Raw genomic sequence first — 21,135 nt, 5'->3', positions numbered from 1 at the left:
AATTACACAGTTCAGAATACCTTAGTTCGTAGGATAAGAATAATAATTCTGGGATACTCATGAAATTATTTTATCCAGTATTATTTAGTCCCAGTATTATTTTATCCCACCATTTTAGTATAAATGATAGAATAAGTTATCCCATATAAAAGGTGAGATAAAATATTCCGACCCAGAGATCGAATATCCTTATCTATCCCATCCCACCAACCAAACGGCCCCTAAATTGCTTTCTAGAATAACTAATAGCTGACCATACTGATTGGTTTGACCAAAAATAAGATGGAGCAAAGTCTAAATATACATGTTAATGAAGATATATGAACGAGAAGAAATGAGAAACAACTTGTAAGTAATTAAGGAAAATCTAGGACATGTAAAAATTTTAATGGGAAAAGTCTTGATCCCTCTAGTCTCGTCTTGTTTGTCATTCCTAATTCAGATGCTTCGTCTGTATGCATATAGGGGCGGAGGTAAGCTTTAACATGAATCCGTCGTAAAATCCAGAATCATAAAGTTCGAGTTATGGATCCCTTGTTCCAATACTAGCAAGACATTGAAGGATCACAACGTCCTTCAGACAACCTCAAAATTTCCTCCAAATAATCAGCACCTAAATCCTCTAAAACCAATACATTTTCAAAGCTCAACTCTTTTTCCTCCTTCTTCTTCCTACTATTGCTCTTACTATTACCTCTTTTCATCATAGAATGCCATTTTTTCAAAGTCAAAACAGGTGAACATCCTTCTTCAAATCCACACTCCATCTCCATTAACGATCGATACACCATCTCCACGGGAAAATTTAGCACCGCCGTTGTCCCATGCAACGCGAATGCTGCTTGGTCATAAGCCAATGCAGCTTCTTCAGCGGTGTCGAATGTTCCAAGCCAAACCCTAACGCTATTTCTTGTGGAATCCCTTATTTCCGCCGCGTATTTCCCCCATGGCCTCCTCCTTACACCTCTATAATTACCCACTTCTTTTAGTGACCCTTCATTCTCTTTATTGACATGGAGATTATTAGATGAATTTTGACCAGCTTCTGACAGGACATTGAGGAGAAGCATGTCCTCAGTGTCATTCTCATTGAAACCAAGATGATGATATTGTGGATATGTGTATGATAAGAAGGATGAAGAATCCATAAATCTAGTGGCTATTGATACCAAATTAAAATAGATAGATGTTTTATATATTTCTCAATCTTTCTGATTTGTTCCTACGAACGAAGGTCGAAAAGATTGAAAAGAATCAGCTATTCACAACCAGTGATGAAGGATTTCTCGAAAAATTAAGGATTGTGTGCTTTGAGTTTTAGATGTGATATATTTGATCGAATTTGGTTTTTGAACTTATAAGGTAAGGTTTCTATATATAGAGTTTGAGATGTGCGCACACACGAGGGGTTTGTTAATATACGATTTAAAAAAAAAAAAAAATTAATATGGAAAGAGTCCACTAATTAATCATCTAGATTTTATGGTTGAAAATTGATGGACTGTGGAGTGTAGTCTTCTTACTAGAGTAGTTATAATAGGGGCTGCAGGAACAAAATTAAAATTAACAATTAGTGCACGTGTGGTCAAATATTGGTCAAACGGATTTGTGGGGAATGGCGGCCAGCTGATGAAACCATATATTAAAAAATTAATATTTAGACTCGTGATCTCAGCACTAATGACTTCTGTTAATTGGTCTTCATCTGGTCCACCTTTTTTTTTTCATTACAATTGTTTTTTGATGGTACTGTGTAATTCTCCGATACGTACATGATTAAATTATCATTTTTGAAAATGCATTAATCGAATGAATAGGTGTTTTGACATGTCATAGTCATGCACATACTTTTTCTGTGGGGCTTTTCTCTATAGCTCGAAATAATTTGAATATTCAATCTAAAAACTTAAGACAGTAAGTGGAGTCTAAAATTATCATAAGTTTCTTTAGAAATCTTTGCAGAAGATGAGTATTGTAACACTATAATTTCTGCCAGAGTAGGCCAACTACTTGGTGTGTATGTGTCTCTCTATTTTTTTTCTTTTTGCTTTAAGTAAAGAGAGGTGATGCTTAATACAAGTAAACTTGCAGTAGAAGGAGGCATATTTGGTTCGGTAAGCTAATGCGTCGGTTTGGAGTAATGTTAGTGATTTGTTTGGACTAAATTGAGAGGGGAGCCGCCCGAACTAGCCCCTGGACTGCATCGAATGAGAGAAGTCCAGGGTGACAAAATATGAAGAGAGAAAACAATTGTAAAAATGGGTTCACGCGAGACGCGACGGCACATATAGTGTAACTCGGTATTTTTGATAAGATGAGAGAAGCGAAACTGAGATGGTTTGGACATGTTTATAAGAGGTGTGAGGATGCGCCAGTAAGGAAGGGCGAGAGGTTGACAATAATAGGGGTTAGGAGATGTATAGGTCGGTTGAAAAAGAACTTTGTGGTGGGGGGGCGGGGGGGGGGGGGGGGGGGGGGGGAGGGACCGAGGACATGACATTAGATAAGAAGGTGTGAAGGTCGAAGATTAGAGTAGAAAGTTAGTCGCACCCTATGTGGGTGGGAGAGGGAGGGGGAGCTAGCCGCCCCTCCTCTTTCCCTTTTAGTAGTAGTATTCAATTATCGCGTAGTATCTTATGCTTCGATGTGTATTACTAGCTGTTGCTGCACGTATTTTATATCTTGCTTGATGTCTCCTTTCTTATAATCCTGCATCTGTTACTTTTATTTTGAGCCGGCGAGTCTTTTGGAACAACCTAGCTATCTACCCCACAAAGGTAGAGGTAAGATCTGCGTATATCCAACTCTCCCGAGACCCCACTTGTAGAATTACATTAGATATGTTGTTGTTGTATTATTTAATGGAATATAGGTATATATGTGAAATTTTTTAAAATTTCAATGAATATTATAATTATAAATATATAAGGAATTCAGAAATAATTATTTAAAAATTAAACCAATCAAATTTAAATTCTAACCCACTTGTGTTCACACTTATAAGTGTTCGATTTCGTTCTCTCTTTTGCCTTTACCAAACATCGAATTACTTCATTGACCAACCAATGAATCACTACAAGATTGTTCGAATTTGATCATTTTATGTCATAGAATCTCACAGTATGATTCCCTATTATCAATTCCAAATTAAACTCTAGTACTTTGACCTCCAAAATGTGGACGTCCCGTTTATTAATTTGACCTGAGCTTATTTCCCCTTTTCTATATAATCTTCTATAATTATCAAAATTCATCGCCTTCAAAACATGCATGAAGAGCATAATAATGCTCAAGAACTGTCATTATAACTTTGTAAGATTATTGTCAAAAGCACATCCAAAAAATCTTTAAGCAGTGCTAGAGCCTAGAATTGTATAATATCTACTGGTAAGGTTAGATCTACAATGTAATATTGGGGTTTAAACACAGTAATTTTTGTCTCTAGACCTTGTATTTGTATAAAAAATTGCACTAAATATGTATAGATATGCTATGGCCTATGAACCCTATAATGTATATTAACTTGATGCCGCTGTAAAACTCATAAATTTCAAATACTGGATCCGTCTATGTACCATATGATATAGTTTTGAGCCTCTTTAAAGGAATCTTTTAATTTTTAACATTTTTTCCGATTTTACTTATATATACTCGCAAGTGTAATTTCTTATAAAATTAGTGTGTTTCAATCTATTAATTATGGAGTTTTTCTGATCCAACTTTTTATGGGAAAATGTGTGTAATTATCATCATTTAGGTAACTTAATATTGTATGAAACGGTCGCATTATTTTGTGTATTGAAGTTAAAGTTTAAACTCTTTTCCTACTTGATTTGAGCAAGTTCCATTTTTAACAATTTCTTGTAAAAACTTTGACATCAGTACGTGCACGCGCAAGGGTAATAATTATGTTATTTTTATACTAATCCACTGTGAGAAATTACTAGTATAAAATTAAAATAACATTGGCAATGGATCTAGCATCATAGTGACTAAGAGATGATAAGTGTAAAGTTGATGGTTAATAATTTTTTCTTGTCAAAAATCACTGTGAAGTATATCCAATAGTAAGAATGGTACGTCTTGGGTGAGTTCTTTCATAATTATGGTCCTAACTCTTAATGGTAAAACCATGATTATGCTGTCGTCAAAATATGTTTATTTAAATGCTTTGATGGATGGTAAAGTGTGTAGCAGGGGTCAACATTATTATTACTAAGATATCTTAAAATAAAATATACTAACAATCTACCAAACCGCTTGCCACAGAAGGGAACAAAAAAGTAAACCATTCTTTGTGTTCACATTACTCTTGCTCGAGTCAATCCTTTCTAATTGTAGGTTAATAAAGAGATCAATATGTTTGATAAATAATGTAAAATATTAGATAAATTCATTTATATATGAGACTAAACATAGAAAATAACAACAGCAAAAAAACAATAATATAAATAAACTGATAAAGATTCGTCACACGAGGAAAACTATCATACATGATTTTTGCATCAAATCAAATGGTTTAAGTTGTTCTCAAAATTCAAAAATGAAAATGAAAATGTATGTTGATTAACCATGAGTAAGTAACAAACAGTTACTTAAAATGATATACATGTCAAGTAAGTATTTATTTGATGCAAATACAAAGTGTAGGTGACAACAAATGGTGATAAACTACGAGGGGCTTAGTATATAGCGACTACTAGGAGAAGAGGATCATAATTAGTGTAACATGGTAAATTTCAGTTGACAATAGAAGGACGAAACGTCTACCACCAAATAGTATGATGGGGTGGTAAGTATTCTCTATCTTAATCGCAAGGGGTTTCGCGTTCAAGTTGGAGTCGTCTTTAGTGAGGAGCGCGTTACCATTTTTTTTTTTGTGCGGAATGCCCTTCAAAGGCAATGGTCTTTAATTTTTTCCCCTCAAATTGGTGGCCTTTAATTTTTGCCCATCACTAAAAACCCCTAAAAAAATCGCAAGGTAGAGTTTGAATTCGTAAGGCAGAGTTTTGCCTCAAAATCTACCTGATAAGAGTTTTGCTACCTTCAGACAGAGTTTGAGGCAAACTCTGCCTTAAAGGCAAGGTAGAGTTTTGACTTCAGGCATGGCAAAACTCTCCCTTAAGGCAGAGTTTTGTCTTATACCTGAAGGCAAAAAGTAGAGGTTTACATTTAGGTAAAAAAAAATTTTTTGCATTCGCCTTGAAATTTTGCAAAACTCTGCCTTAAGACCTAACTTTTTCCCGAATAGGCCTAATTTTGTTACAAAACTCTGCCTTGCAAAATTTTTTATTTTATTTTATTGAGCTGGGGTTTGAACCCAGGTCCTCGGGATATTACAAGAAGGGCAAAAATTAAAGACTACCAATTTGAGGGACAAAAATTAAAGACCAGTGCCTTTGAAGGGAAATCGTGCAAATGACCCGCACTTTACCCCTAAAGTTGGATTTCATGCATGGCAGAGATCATGCCCCAAAGCGAGTACCGAACATTGAATAGAAAAATGATAAATAATGGAATCTTCTTTTATTAAAATAAAATATAATCTAATTCTTTCAAATAAACCTACGCGTAAATGAATAAATGAAAGAGCAAAAACACAAACAAATTAAATGTTCTTTTTTGTTTTAATAATATAATTTAAAGGGTACATATATGTGAACTTCTATAGAAATATGAAAGTTTATTATTTGTGGATTTGCATAGAAACTTTCATCACATACATGCTTTAAATTATTGTACTAAGATCTATAATTTTTTTTTTTATTTGAGGATTTTCGTTGCGAAGATTAGTTTGGTGTTATACTTTGAGATAAAACTTGACAAAAACTTATAATGAAATTAGAGTATTAATACATCTGTACATCGACTCTCTCTGTGTTGATGATCGAAATTAGAATATTACTTGTTATTCATTTTTATAAGAAGTTTCCCTTCTTCGGATTTATTCGGTGAGCACAACATACTCTCGTTTAGATAGTTGATACGTTTCCGGCAACTTTAAGCTTTTTTGCTTGCTTTGCATTAGCATGCGAAATGCTTTACCGAATGCACTAATTAACAAGCATATGGTGTCGAGAAAGGAAAAAGAAATAAATTAAATAATTAAACCTAAACTTTTGTTTATTGACCAATTCATTGGTAGATAGATTAGTTGGTCTAGAAACTCAAAGGAACTTTTGTGATTTTCACGAGCATTATTTGCATGGCATTTGTTGCAATAGTTTCACGTGGTGAATGGAATTGAAATGACAGCGACACTAAGGATTCATTGAAGATGGACATAATTCCTAGTCACTTTGGTGGTCAACATAACTGCAGCCTCTCAGCTAGTTGAGCCCGCAATAACTAAATGTCAGATGTATATTTACAATTTGAGTTTATGAAAATTAAAAAAGATAGCTTATTGAATTTTAGATAAATTTTATATATAAATATAAATTGTTTATTAATATAAATACATAACTAAAGTTATTGAATTTTGTCTAATCCATAGCTAAAACTGCAGCCACGCCCTTGTGATCAAGAGGTTGGTAAACTTCTTGGTTTTAATGTTTTATTATTACACCCTTCTTTTTATTTTCCTAGAAAAAACAAAACAAAATAGGGTCCACTATTTTGTTATTAACCCAAAAAGATAAAGTCTTCCGTTTCCATTTATATGATGTAATTTAACTGTGCATGAAGTCAAAGAAAGAAATAAGAACTTTGAGTTATGATATTTAAAATGCCATAATATTATGTGGCTATAAAGGGTGTTAAAAATATAATAATTTGGAGGGTATATTTTAACTTGAGGTGTGAATAAACTAACCTTAAGGACATTTTGCCAACACAATAAATTAGATAATCAGGTGTATTATTCAAGATTCAAACAAGTTCTTACAATTATAATTAAACTGGGAGCAGAAACGACAGAACTTTAAAGAGAGAATAACATAACTTTAAAAAGAGATGTCATTTGAAATTTGTGATCTTATATTAGACATTAAAATTTCATGACCTTAGACACGTTATTACATTAATGTGGCTATAAAAGGTTGTCACGAATTAAGATAAAAATGAAGTTCAAATTAAATTATTCTCAATTTATTAGAATGTCATTCTATTTCTAACGGACTAATAATAAAATAATTTATAATTTCTCTAGTGGATGGAGTATATAAATTTAGAAAACAATCCAATATTCTTTTGTTTTTGCATTAAATTTCTGTCTGAATTTAGTGAATAATAGTTTTATTCATAGTGTTTTACCCATCAATATGAATAATTTTTTTTTAATTTAATCAAAGTGCTAATTCCTATAGATCCATCCTTTTCTTTTTCTCTTCCAGAAGTTTTTGAATGTCAGAAATAAGTTCCATAGAAGAAGTCTTTGATTCATGGTCAAAAAGTTTCTTTATAAATTAAATATGTATGAAAGGCAAGTGGGAGAATTAAGTATGACACATTTTTGGGTTCTATAAAGGCAAGTGGAAGAATTAAGTATGACATATTTTTGGGTTCTATAATTCTATAAATGAGTGGAAGGTGAATTGTGCATCATTATTGGAAGTTTGAATATTTCTTGTTTGACTTGGATAGGGAGAAGAAGAAATTTGTCTAAGCTAGGGAATGTTAACATCAACCAACCTAATTTTCAACAAATATTCTGGTCTTGGATTTGAATTCTTATTAACATGTTTAATCTTTTTTCTTAAATGCATGTAATGATCCGTTTGGTTGTTATAGTGTTCTTGACCTTTTTACCTCTGTTGATCCTTCCCCGAGCCTTATGAGTACGATTTGGAACCGCAAGGATGGGTGGTATGGTTCCCGAGATGATCGGGCGAGGTTTATGATGACTTGTGTGAATTAAAGCTTTAAAGCGAAAAACGTTTAGCCAACAATTGACTTTTGGGTAAACGGACCTTTCGGGAATCCGTTGATTCCGAGAGGTCTAGATGGTTAATTGTGACTTGGTAGGATGTTCGGTTCCGTTCTCAAGGCACTTGGGAGCCTTTTGGGTTATTGGGTGGAAAGTTGGTCTTTGGCCATTGGGTGTTGACCCGATCAAATAGAGTTCCGTTGAGAATTCCGAGACAACGAGTGAGTCTGTAGCTTGTTTTTATGTGTGAATGCATGTTTGGTTTGTATCTGTGAGGTCTCGAGTGATTGTCGGATTTCGGGATTGGACTTGTGAAAAACCAGATTTTTCTGGTGTCTGGTGTCCGTTGTAGCAGCGGGGTCTTGGATGCTATAGTGGCTGATCGATGTTTGGGATTGGGCGCTGCAGCGGGCGGATATTCGCTATAGTGGATGCGCTGCAACGAGTGTGGTCTCGCTACCGCGGGCTCACTGTAGCGGACTCGTGACCGCTGCAGCAGGATTATGGGATTTCCAGTATCATTAAAGGGTAGGATAAACCCTTAAACCCCTATCATTTCATTCATCACTTTCTAAGTATATTTGGGGCGAATTGAGGAGATCTTGGCTGAATCTTCATTGTGGTAAGTCTCCTAACCTAGTATTCATTAATTTAATCTTCCTAAGCTTGAATCCATTCTAGAAATCCATTAGAATCAAAGAGAGAAAATGGGTTTTGATGATAACTTCTTGAAATGAGTTTTAATCTTTCTAAATGGAAATTGTTGGTGGATTTGACGAATCTATTCATAGAATTTGATGATTTCATAGCTAATAGGCTTGAATCTTCTATTTTTGTTGATTAATTTGAAGGTTGAAAAACTAGGATTCATACCCAAATTGGGGGTTTTCACTTGAATCTCGAAATTAGCTTGTTCTTGAGTTATTTTAGCAATTGTTTAGTAGGATTGAACTCCTAGAACATGGAATTGCACATTTCACATGTGAAATGACCGTTTTACCTTTGTGGGCCCATTTTCCCTTTCTCCATAATTGAATTTGACCCAAATGATAAGTATAGCAATATATGTGTTGTTCTTCATGATTTCTAATATGGCATTCGAATATGATTAGACTTTGAGTATATGGAGGCGCAACAAAGGGCAAGGAAAAAGTTTGATTGTTCGTGGCACCTGCTTGGCTACCTGGTAGGTTACGATTTACCTTATAGTTAGACTTCGGTTAGCGAGTCATATGTAGAGTTAGTGATTGTTGGAGAAAGCATGTTACGCCTTCGAATATGAAGTTGGGATGGATTACTTAGGTTGGTATTGTTGTTTGATTGTGGCTTGTTGCCTTGTTGTGATCTATTGGCTTGTAGCCCTGTTGGTGATACTAGACTTGATATTGATATATCCTCATGATATGTGTTCATGTGTGGCACCGTTGATATTGATAGATTCTTGTAATAGGTGTCCATGTGTGGAACGATTATGCATTGATATTGTCTTGTTGACATTGATATCATGCATGCATTCATACTTATATATTGGGATCTTCTTGCGCACTGCTACACATATATTGGACCGGGTTGCACGTTCCGCAACAGATATTGGATTGGTCAGTGCGCCACAGCAGTTACATAGACTTCGCGTCTTACACCTCAAAAATTTTCGCGTCATATGCATTGTGAGTAAACTAACATAAGCTCGGAGAGGTCATGAAACCCTTATAAGGTTAATGAATACTCTTAACAAGTGTTAAGCAAGCGTCTAAAGGTTCCGGGATCAAGCAAATCGAAGAAAATAAGTTTGTCAAAAATTTGGAAAAAAAAAGTTGACAGAATTTTGGGTCAAATTTGGAGGGGTATATCTCTTAGTATATTAGGAGTTTTAAGGTGTTTCAAAAAGCCTAAAATGAAGCTCATCGAGTCTAGTTTCCAACACAACAAACCGCTCGTCGATACGACATCGGAGTAGAGAATTATGGACGTTACAAGTTAGGCGAGCAGAGCAGAAACGCGCGCTACAGTAACCGACATGCTACAGTAGCCGCGTTGCTGCAGTAACTGCTACAGTGCATGAACCGACCTTATCCATCTATAAAAAGGTCAAAACCCTATTTTTTTCACCAAATATCAGATCTAAAGGCTCAGCAACATATCGGGTCATTTTGGTCATAAAAAATTGAGGGATTTGAGTGACTTTAGCTAATCAAGGCTCGGGTGGTGCATAATTGTGACTATAGCATCGTTTTACGGTGGATTTTGGAATGGATTCAAGGTGAACATCGGAGATATTGCTGTTTTAATAAGATTAAGGTATGAATCTTTCCTTGCCTTAGGTTTATTTATGAAGGTAGAGCGATTAAATGAGCGTATAGTTAATTTATCGGTTAAGAAATCGGATAAACATCATATGAGATGTTTTATGGAGTATGTTGATGTTAGTGATGATGTTATGGATGTTGGTATCGTTGTTATTGTTGCTGGTTGTTGAATTATGATTTCGAGCTAGGCATGTAAATAAGGGAGATACTGTCGAAATTTCGGCAGATTCTAGAAAGAGTTAGTTTGAGGACTTAAGACAGGCCTATGAAGATGAGTCTAACAATAGTATAAATTTTCTTGAATATAGATTCGCGAGCCTGGGAGGCCAAGTGTTGAGTAGTTAAAGTTAAGGCGCCCAAAAAGGTATGTTAAGGCTTTCCCTTTCTTTCTTTTGGCATGATCCTATGATATGAGTGAACAACGAGTAAACGAGCTTCCATATTACTCTACTCTTAGAAGCACTAGAAGTATTTCAGTCTTTGATGTTCCTGTACCCCTCTTATGATTGTCCCTTCTGTTCATGGGTCCTGAGTTTGTATCGTGATTACGTTAGTTCACATTTATGCATTGCATTCATTTACATACATGCATATTGACCCGTGACCAGAAGGCGTTATATACGCGTATATTATATGTATTTGGGGTATGGGAAAAGGGCGAGGCATTATATATGCATTACCACCTGATTAGCTGGTGCACAGTGATGATGATTATGATGCCCAAAGAGGCCTATATGATATATGGATCGGGTCGTACGTTCCTCAACACTATTATATGATATATGGATCGGGCCGTACGTTCCTCGGTAATATTATATGGGATATGGATCGGGCCGTACGTTCCTCGGCACTATGACCTATGATATCATACGCCCTCAGAGGCATTTTTAGTAAGTAGAAATATACAGATATGTTCAGATAATCAGACTTACAGATGTATTCAGTCAGTTTAGCTTATGATTTTTAGATTTTCTTCATGACTCCTATGTGTATGTTACTCTTCTACCTTACATACTCAATATATTATCCGTACTGACTCCCCTATTGTTCGGGGGGCTACATTCATGCCCGCAGGTTCAGATAGCGAGGAAGACAGTTCGCATCCTTAGGCTGCTTCTTCAGCTGGATAGTGGAGCACTCCTCTTTTGCCGGAGTTTCCGTCTAGACCGGATATATATTTTGATGTATATGGGTAGGGCAAGGGCCCATCATGTCCATAGCATGTCCAGTATGTCAGTAGAGGCTCATAGACACTTATATTCGGTCGAAACGGTGTGGCCCGCTCGGCCATGTTTAGTTACATAGTTTTATCGGGTGGCACTTGTCGCTTGCCCCGGTTTAGTTTAGTGATGTATGTATATATATCTTTTGAGGGTTGTGACCCTCCGGTTTATGATATCTATCGGTCGGCGGATCATGTTGTGAGCGCCCTCGGTGTGGCCCAGAATGAGCATGAGCGGGTATGTTATGTATGTTTTATGGCATCTAGGAGGTCAGCTTCTGGGTGTCCGTCATAGCCATCCGGTTGGGCTGTGACATCGCGAGTCCCCCATGGTCATGACTAGAAGGCGTGGAGGTATTCCACCTGGAGCGTGTATGTATCATTGCATTGCATTGCATTCTTATTTACATATTCGTACTGTTGGATTTGGACTTGGTACTTGTATTTATGGTGATATTCGGACTTGGTGATCTATATTTGTGGAGACATTCGGACTGGGTATTCTATACTTATGGTGACATTTGGACTTGATAATTAGCAATTGTGATTCCATTCTTGGACATTGTTGATTGTACTTGTTGTGAGTATGTCTATCTTTCTGTCTCTTACTTATATATATATATATATATATATATATATATATGTTAGCTAATTTGTCGGCCTATGATGCCTACTCAGTATGTGTTGTTGTACTGATTCTACCTTACTGTATTATTTTATGAGTGCAGAGTATGTGGCTGGATCAACTTCTTCCCCTCGAGACTGACTCCCGAGCCATTGCTGACGAGCATCTAAGGTGAGCACATTATCATATCCGCAGCCCGGATGACTCCTCCTATCTTACTTGTCTTGTTCGCTACTTCTGAGATAATATTTCATTTTGAGGCTATGTATTCAGACTTTTAGTTATGTAGTGGCTCTTGTACGGTCTAGATCAGATTTTGGGATTGATGTAATATTTCTGCACTTATTTACTTATCTATTTCAGACTTGTTAGATATTTATGTTGGTTGGGTTATTTTATTATTGTTTGAAATTTGATTAACGGACGGATTCGCCTACCAGGTGGGAAAAAGGGTAGATGCCTGCACTTTCCCCGATTTGGGACGTGACAATGCACGTAATATTTAAATTGATTCTTCATTTGTTTACATTACTCGATCATTAAATAGTGTTTTCATATAATCAATGGCAGAGGTAAAGTTAAAATGTTAGATACTTAATCATATTCTTAACAAAAAATACACCCTCCATCCTAATTTATGTGGCATACTTCCTTCTTTGATATATTTCAAAAGAATGTCATATTTTCTTATTTAGTAACAATTTAACTATCAATAAGGCTTGTTTGGGATAGAAGGATCCCTCCACACTTAACTAGGGTTCTCGGGTTTGAGTCTTGGGTATAGAAAAAAAATCTATTAGGTAGCCCTTCCCCTTAAATGGATCTTATGCGGCGTGAATGCTGATTAATTGGAGCTCAAATGCGGCTACAATTTACCGGATTAAAAACAAAAATGTCAATAATTTAACATTTTAAACTTCTTATTTTATCCTTAATGGGATTATTATAGCCACACAAACATTTATGACTTATTTTTTACCACAACTTGTAAGATAATTAATTCCCACATTCATAGCAGAGATTAAGACACAACTATAAACAAAATCTTGAGATAGGATAAAGAAAGTGTACCGTTCATCTTCATTGTTTGTACAGCGTTAGCAATCGGTGGTTAAGCCTAAGACCAACTTCCACGATCCACTAGCTATCACGACTGATGGGGCGTCAACCATTATACCACGTATTCAAGAACAAAATAAGCTAGAGTTTTCCAATAGAGGTGGGCTGGCCTTTATTTATAGAGAGTGTCTACCCATCACAGGCAAATAGTTATTGGACCTAGCTTATCCACACACATAACAATTTAATATTAAAGTCTTTTCTTAATCAACCACTTGGGCCACGTCACTATCCTTTCAGGGTTTAACCAATTAACACAAGTCCAAATTCCAACATTCTTCCACTTGGGCGCCAGTGTTAATTGATGACATAAAAAATAATTTTTCAAAAAATTTGAGGTTTTGAAATAAATATTAAGACTTTATAGTGGCCACAATACTCACATAGCCAAGGATAGAATGACCCATACAACAATCCATCTAGTCTCAATGAAAAACATTAACAACGAACCATAGCAGGAATCATACGGTTTGAAGGTATGAATTCTATCTATGATCACATATGCTAGAATTTCCATCAACATGAATTAAACATGTGTGCTAAGCATATCATCTTTCTAATCAAGGTGAAAAAAGCCACACCTCTTAGAATGACGTAATTCTCCAAGTGAAATAAAAACCACATCACCTCAGGAGGCTCCAAGTGACACCAAAATCATATCATCTCCACGGTCAGACCTCACTATCTAACCACATAGAATTTAAAGGAACATCAACGAGACTAGTTTCAAAGAAGACAAAAGCCAAAGGATTACCTGATTTCTTTTTAAGAGGACAGTCAGCTTTCTTATAACCTACTTGTTTACAATCCCAGCACTAGATTTCTTTCTGAATCACTGCTTGATGGCTAATAAGATTATGATACTGACCTTGGTTACCACCAGGCTTATGATCACATGGATGGTGAGATTGTTCATGTTTCTTTTTATAAAATTTGGGTCCACCTTTTCTTTCATAAGACAAATAACCAACTAATCTAGATGAACTAGCAAGGTTCATTACGCCCTCACCTTTCTATTTTCTAACCCTTCTTTCCTCAACTACACAGACACTTCACTTATCATTTTGTGCATTATAAGTTGTTTTAAGCTGGTCAAACTACTCAGTAAGAGACCTTAGGGATTGGTGAACAAGAAAATCATCGGTAATGGTGATACCTAAACTATTCAACGTTGTAGCAATGTTAATCAATTTCATGATGTAATCACAGTATTAATCGCCTACAAAGTCATACCTTATGGTGAAAAGGGTATCAATCAGACTACCTATCTCAGCTTTATCATATTCATGAAATTTTCGTCTAATGGCACTCAAGAAATTCTTTTGTTTCCATTATCCTTGATTGCACCTTTTATGTGATCAAAAAAGGATCTCTTTAAGATAATAAAGCTCAATTTGTTAGCTTTTATCCATTTCTCATACTTAGCATTTTCTTCGAGCTGGTAGTAGTAAGTTCAATAAGTTTTGGTTCAGTCAATGCAAAGTCTAGACCCATTAGGCCCAACATTATTTCAACATCCTGTTTCCACTTCTTGTAGTTGTCACTAGTCAGAGTTTCGATTAAATACAATTGAGCAGTCATGTTGTTAACAGATGTAGGCAAACAACACATAAGATTAAAATAAAATCATGGCATTAGTGTATAATCTAAAGAATCAAAGACATTTATTGCACCTCTCCTTTGGGTAGAATATGCAACTGTCTCCTCTTTAATAACCAATGAGTCAAAGACATTGATTGTATCCTCACCTTTGGGCAAGAGACACAAAATCTCCTCCTGAATTAATCCAAGAGTCTAATACATGCATTATTTCATTCCTTTGGGATAGAGACATAAAACTGTTACACCTCGTACTTTCGTATGTTAAGTTTCTTCATGAGTTGGTTGTTATAGATTCGGAGAGCGAATTTATCTTCGAGGTCATATGAGATTAGACGTATTCATCTTGAGTATATGAGGGTTTAAGTTCATGTTTTTTCAAGTGTTGGAGGGATTAGAGGATCAAGCGAATCTAAGAAATTAAGTTTGTCGAAACTTTGAGAAAATTTGGCGATTCTGGACAGGATTTTTGGTCCAGATTGAGGGAAGTGTATCTCCTAGAATATGAGTATTTAAGGGTTCATTACCTATCCAAATTGAAGTTCATTGATTCTAGTTTTCAAAGCAACAAACTGTTCGTCGATATGACATCGGAGTAGGAAGCTATGGGAGTTTTAAGACAAACTGCTAGGGTAGGCCATGGAGCTCTCTCAGCGAGCTCCAAAGTGAGGTGTTGCTCGCCCTGGGATAAGCTCAGCGAGCCAAGCAACCTAGTTGAGTCGGTGGAAATGTTCCAAGTATTATATATTTGACCTACTTCGTTTTTCCCTTATTTTGCATCACCAACAGACCCTAAATACTCCCAAAAACCCTCTCCTTCATATCCAAGATTTCTCAAGGTAAATCCAAGGCCTAAAGTGAGAATTAAATGCTAAAGACTTTGGATTATGCATTGGATACTAGTTTTTCTCCATGTAGTAGTTTGGAGAGAACTTAAGGGTGAGTAACTTCTGAGTTGAAGTGTTATTGAGTGGTTAAGGTAGCTACCATCTCATCTCCATATTTATAGCATTGTTTATCCTTTAAACAACTTGATTGAAAGAAGAAAGTGTGAAAGGAAGTTCAAATATGAATTAGAGACCATGTTAAATTTATGGACTGTTTGATCATGTTGTTGTTGTGTTATTGAGATAATTTCCTTGTAATTAGATAGTAGTTGAGATTGTTGTCATCTTGTTATGGTTTGTTAAAAAGGTATGTAGAGGAGAAGTGTATAAATGTCGTATCCGAAGTGTATATATTTAAGGTATATCTTGTAATACTTGTTGAAGTGGGTATAAGGGGCTTATATGAGCTGCTTCTTATTGTTGTTGTTGGCTGCTACATATATTGTTGTGACTAAGGAATAAGGGGAAATGCTGCCTATTTCGTTTTAGAATCGAACTATCGTTTGATATACATGTTATACTAGTGTCATCTAAGTTGTATATGTATTACTTTGTTGTAGGATTGGCGCTCTAGTTGTGATAAGCTTGTTGTTGGGTTGCTTGACGACTTGAGGTATGTTAAGGCTAACTTTCCTTCTTTTGGCATGATCCTTATGAACGAAATGTAAACGTAACGCTACTCCATAATGATTCTATTCTTAGAAGCTAGGGATGTTCCATGTTGATTCATGTTCTAGGATATTGTATTCAATAAGTCTTTCTTCAGATTCAGTATGATTCATAGAGTCATTTATTGATGAAAATGATATCTCATAATGATGTTCGGAGATATAACGACCTTACATCGCGCTGACAGATTCAGGATGTACTCTTATCATATTCATACATTTGCATTTTGTATATATGTGTGTGTGTGTGTATATGTGTGTATGCGTGTGTGTGTGTGTGCAGACCTATGACGCCTCAGGCATTATATATGCGTTTATTATGTATTATATATATGGGGTATGAGAAGGGTAACAACGTTATATACGCACTACCACATGATGATGATGATGATGCCCATAGAGGCCGATATGATACGATAGGATGCCCACAAAGGCTTAATAGGCGTTATATACACATATATATGTATGACCTAGCACTATATACGCATACATGCATGCACACAATATTTATGCATATCATTGGCCTCAGAGGTAGTTCAGACATATAGGTTGCATTATTTTCACCGTATGTACTTTTATGGCTCTTTCATGTTACTTTCATGCCTTACATAATCAGTACTTTGTCCGTACTGACGTCCCTTTTCTGGGGGCGCTATGTTTCATGCCGTAGTGCTCAGGTAGTGGGCTAACGATCCGACCCCCGTAGGTTCTTTGTTCACCGATATTGGAGCCAGTGTTTAGGATGGCAAAAGGCGAGGCGTGGTGACAAGGGCTGGCCTCACGCCTCATGGCGTGGTGTGGCTAACGCCTTTTGGAAGCGAGGTGAGAATTAACACAAAAAATTAAAATATTAAATATGCATATATAAATATCCAAAAACTCAAATACTCAACAAAATACTAGTAAATATTTCAATTGAAAAACTAAAAGTAGATATAAGATAGTTGATAATAAAGTCTAAAAGTCTCCAACTAAGCAACTAGATAGTTAATAAATCATAAGGTCCCTAAGTGTACTATTAGCATTGACCAAATTATAATGAAGAAACATCTATTCTTCTTCAAGATCTCCAAATTCTTCAATCACAAGAGTGTTAGCATTATATTGGTTGTCATCTTTTTCTTCCTCAGAGTCTTTATCAATTAGGGATCAACTTGAAGTTGAAGAAGCCACCCCTTTATTCTTGTTCATTGAACAACTCGCCCTAAGACCATAAATACTCTCCTCACATCCACTTGCCGAAGCAACAATACCCCAAGTGAGACCACCATCTTCTAACTCTTCTTCTGCAAGGTCTTCGGGTGCTCCAGTTACCCATTCATTTACATCCTCAATATTCTCCAACCTAATTGGATCAATGGTATCGCGAGCTTTATAGCGACGCTTAAATCTTCTATTGCACTTAATGTACACTAGATCATTGAGACATTTTAGCTCAAGTCTATTCCTCTTCTTGGAGTGAATCTGTGTATAAGTTGTAGAGAGTAATTAAAGAATACTAATAAAATAAGGATAATGTAATATAAAATAGAATAAATCTTATTCTCACATGTTCATAGATGCTCCAATTTCTTTCACATCCAGATGCACTACAAGTTAAGCTTAGTACTTTGACAGCAAACTTTTGCAAGACTGGAACATGGTTACCATATTGCAACCACCATTCGACTATAGAAAAAATATTTCAAAAGGCATTAAATAAAAACTATAAAGAAATCAAATAATTTATAAATACAACTAAAACAACTAATTTACCTAGTGACAAACGGTCTCTAGCTGTAATGGCAGATTCCTTACCAAATGTCCCATCTACTCGTTTGTACTTACCAAGCTCAATCGACATTCTATCTCTCAATCTAGGATCAGGGACCAACTTCTCAAGACATGAAATGTAGTCATCCCACACTTCTCCATCTAAAGTTTCAACAGCTGCATTCTTATAATATAACTCCGGGTTCAGAATATGTCTCGTACATGCGAAGGTCGATGAAGTTGATCCGACCATCTTTTATCAATGATCTTAAAAACTTTGTCATACTTCCTCTCATCAGCCCCAAATGCCTTTGCAATAGATTCTTTGCAAAGATCCATAGCTTCATAAAGATAGCCCTTTGGTGGTTTTTTCTTCCCATCCACCAAACGAAGTACGATAATCAAAGGACTACCAACTTTAAGTGCCTTACAAACATCATCCCAAAATGATGGAGAAATAAGATTCCTCGCAACCTCTTTTCCCGTAATTTCCTTTGCATGTTTGCTTTGTTTCCATTCATTTGAAGTGACTAGCTTCTTAAGTTTTTCTTTTGCATGTAAAAACTATGCAAAGTCAAGAAAGCTGCTGCAAATTTGGTCTTGCCCGATCTCACCAAATTTCTTTCATTTGTAAACTTCCTCATCAAGTTTAATAGCAATGGCCTTTGACTGATGTAAGCATAGATCTTAGTGGTTTTGCTAAAAACTATAAAAGAAATACCAAATAGTTATTAAGTATAGATTGTAAAAAGAGTGGATGGCTGGATGCTATATTAAACACAAGTACACAAGTCACAACTATATTAAATTAAAGTTACCTGAAGCATACTGGTTGATCTTGAAAATGTCACGAAATATCAAATTGATACAATGGGCAGTACATGGAGTCCAATAAATATGTGGGAATGAGCCCTGCATCATGTGACCTGCTTTTACATTCTCACTAGCATTATCGGTAACCACTTGTATAACATTATCCTTTCCAATTGACTCAATAGTCCTCTAAAACAAGTTATACATTTTAGTGTAATCCGTAGAAGAGTGGCTAGCATCATATGATCCAAGAAACAAACCATCTTTTGGAGAGTTTACCAAAACATTGATGACCATTTTTCTATTCCATGCTGACCACTTATCCATCATATTAGGACATCCAAACTTGCTCCATTGCACTTTATGCTCCTCAACAATGTCGTCCACCTTCTGCACCTCTTTTTTTAGATAAGTAACTCTAACTTCGTGATAGGTTGGAGGCTTCATATTAGGGCCATATTCTCCTTTATAGTCAATGACTTTTTTAAAACTTTTGTCATTGACACAAGTAAAAGGGAGCCCTGCATCGTAGACCCATCTTGCAAAAGCACCTACAACACGGTCCCTTAAAAGCTTCTGGTTCTTTCTGTACTCGAATTGTCACCTGCCCCTTCCTTTGGCTTCTGTGGATAATAAAGATTCATAGGACCTTTCCTCTTTTGAGTTTTGGAGGGACGAGGCCTTATTTCACCAACTTCATCCATATCATCGTCACTATCATCCATATGATCAGTCACACATGTATCGAAACGCATTTGAGTTTTTACCGCATTATTTTGTTCCATATAGGCCCTTATTTCCGCCTTAACCGATTCCGGACATCTTTTACAAGCTTTAGAATTTGTTCCAATACCAAGTAAATGTTGTTTTTGCCGGATTATTCCACCCTTGCTACTTTTGTCACAAAAATTACATATAACTTCATGCTGAGTTGGACCTTTTCTACCAAAATTCCAATCTATGTCTTTGCTGTCGGAATGGGATGTTGACATGATTGAAATCTATTTATAAAACAATAAAAGGAAAAAAGTCACACATAATAATAATAATAATAATAATAATAAAAAAAAAAATGCCGGGATTGGGTCACCACTGCCATCGAAAGTTAGAATCGCTCGAAAAAGGCTATTCCGTTTAGCGGAAAAGCTAGAACGCCGAAAAAAAAAAAATAAATAAAAGAAAGAAAGAAGAAGAAGAAGAAGAAGAAGAAACTTACCTGAAATTGTTGCTGATGGAAGAAGAAGAAGAAGAAGAAGAAGAAGAAGAAGAAGGAAGAAGAAGAAGAAACTTACCTGAAATTGTTGCTGATGGAAGAAGAAGAAGAAACTTTAATGGTGGAATATTTCTGACCAAAGGAGACGCAACAGCTGCTATGGAGAAAACATATAAATGAAACCCTAGGTAAATATTTCTATTCTATTTTAATATAGTCAGCAACTTTTAAAAAAAAAAAATCAAAAGGCGTCGCCTCACCTAGCCATTCACCATGCTCGCCTTGCCTCGCCATTCTCGCCTTGTCTCGCCTTCTGAAAATCGCCACGCCTTGGCTATCTATGGTGAGAAAGGCTCGCCTCGCCTAGCCTCAAGCCAAAAGGCGCAAGGCGAGCGCCTTTCACAACACTGATTGGAGCACTCCTCTTGTTCCGGAGTTGCTGCTGTGTTTTTGGTACGTCATATTTTTATGTACCTATGGGGATGGCAGGGCCCTGTCCCGACCTTGTTATGTCATATACTCCAGTAGAGGCTTGTAGAGAGTCATGGTATAGTCAGACGTTGTTTGGCCCTCTCGGCTATTTTTGTTGTATAGTATTTCATGATGGCCTTGTCGGCTTGTAGAGTTTTTGTCCAGCATAGTTGTATAGTATGTCTTTTCGGACTCATTCCTTTTTCAGCATATTTCTCTTATGATCTTGTAGATTCCCGTCTGATGACCCTCGAGGTCCACTCTTGTTTATGATTATGATATGAAAGTATGTTTAACGGTGCTCGACCGGTAGGGCCCGGGTGCCGGTCATGGCCTTTCGGTTTGGGTCGTGACAAAAACCCTCTCTTAGAATAAAATCATGGGCATTAATATATAAATCTAAAGAGTCTAAGACATATATTGCACCTCTCCTTTGGTGGAAGATGCAACTGTCTCCCCTTTAATAACCAAGGAGTCAAAGACATTCATTATACCCTCACCTTTGGGCAAGAGACACAAAATCTCCTCCTTAATTAATCTAAGAGTCTATGGCATGCATTATGTCCTTCCTTTGGGATAGAGAAATAAAACCT

At 36.1% G+C, this 21,135-nt stretch overlaps 2 protein-coding genes across 2 annotated transcripts; both read right to left on the bottom strand.

Annotated features, from left to right (window-relative positions):
- Positions 1 to 351: 351 nt before the first annotated feature.
- On the bottom strand, positions 352 to 1,243 carry LOC132060638 (ethylene-response factor C3-like). Its single transcript, XM_059453618.1, has one exon. The coding sequence runs from the start codon at positions 1,146 to 1,148 to the stop codon at positions 546 to 548; it is 603 nt and encodes a 200-aa protein (XP_059309601.1). The 5' UTR covers positions 1,149 to 1,243; the 3' UTR covers positions 352 to 545.
- Positions 1,244 to 17,442: 16,199 nt separating this feature from the next.
- Positions 17,443 to 21,031, bottom strand: LOC132061087 (uncharacterized). The gene is made up of 10 exons (XM_059453958.1): positions 20,969 to 21,031; positions 20,151 to 20,203; positions 19,463 to 19,827; positions 19,138 to 19,379; positions 18,864 to 19,047; positions 18,660 to 18,751; positions 18,322 to 18,609; positions 18,049 to 18,229; positions 17,843 to 17,961; positions 17,443 to 17,757 (listed from the first exon to the last, which is right to left on the bottom strand). The coding sequence occupies exons 1-10, from the start codon at positions 21,029 to 21,031 to the stop codon at positions 17,443 to 17,445; spliced, it is 1,902 nt and encodes a 633-aa protein (XP_059309941.1).
- Positions 21,032 to 21,135: the final 104 nt, after the last annotated feature.

Source organism: Lycium ferocissimum, chromosome 6 (assembly GCF_029784015.1).
Source record: "Lycium ferocissimum isolate CSIRO_LF1 chromosome 6, AGI_CSIRO_Lferr_CH_V1, whole genome shotgun sequence".
Lineage (NCBI taxonomy): Eukaryota > Viridiplantae > Streptophyta > Magnoliopsida > Solanales > Solanaceae > Lycium > Lycium ferocissimum.
This window is presented reverse-complemented; position numbering and strand designations above follow the sequence as displayed.

Coding starts and splice junctions, on each gene's coding strand:
- LOC132060638 (XM_059453618.1), bottom strand. CDS start 1,148: ATGGATTCTTCATCCTTCTTATCATACACATATCCACAATATCATCAT.
- LOC132061087 (XM_059453958.1), bottom strand. CDS start 21,031: ATGAATGTCTTTGACTCCTTGGTTATTAAAGGGGAGACAGTTGCATCT. Junction 19,048..19,137: donor AAATGGTCATCAATGTTTTG/GTAAACTCTCCA, acceptor AACTTGTTTTAG/AGGACTATTGAGTCAATTGG. Junction 17,962..18,048: donor TAGAGACCGTTTGTCACTAG/GTAAATTAGTTG, acceptor TTTTTTCTATAG/TCGAATGGTGGTTGCAATAT.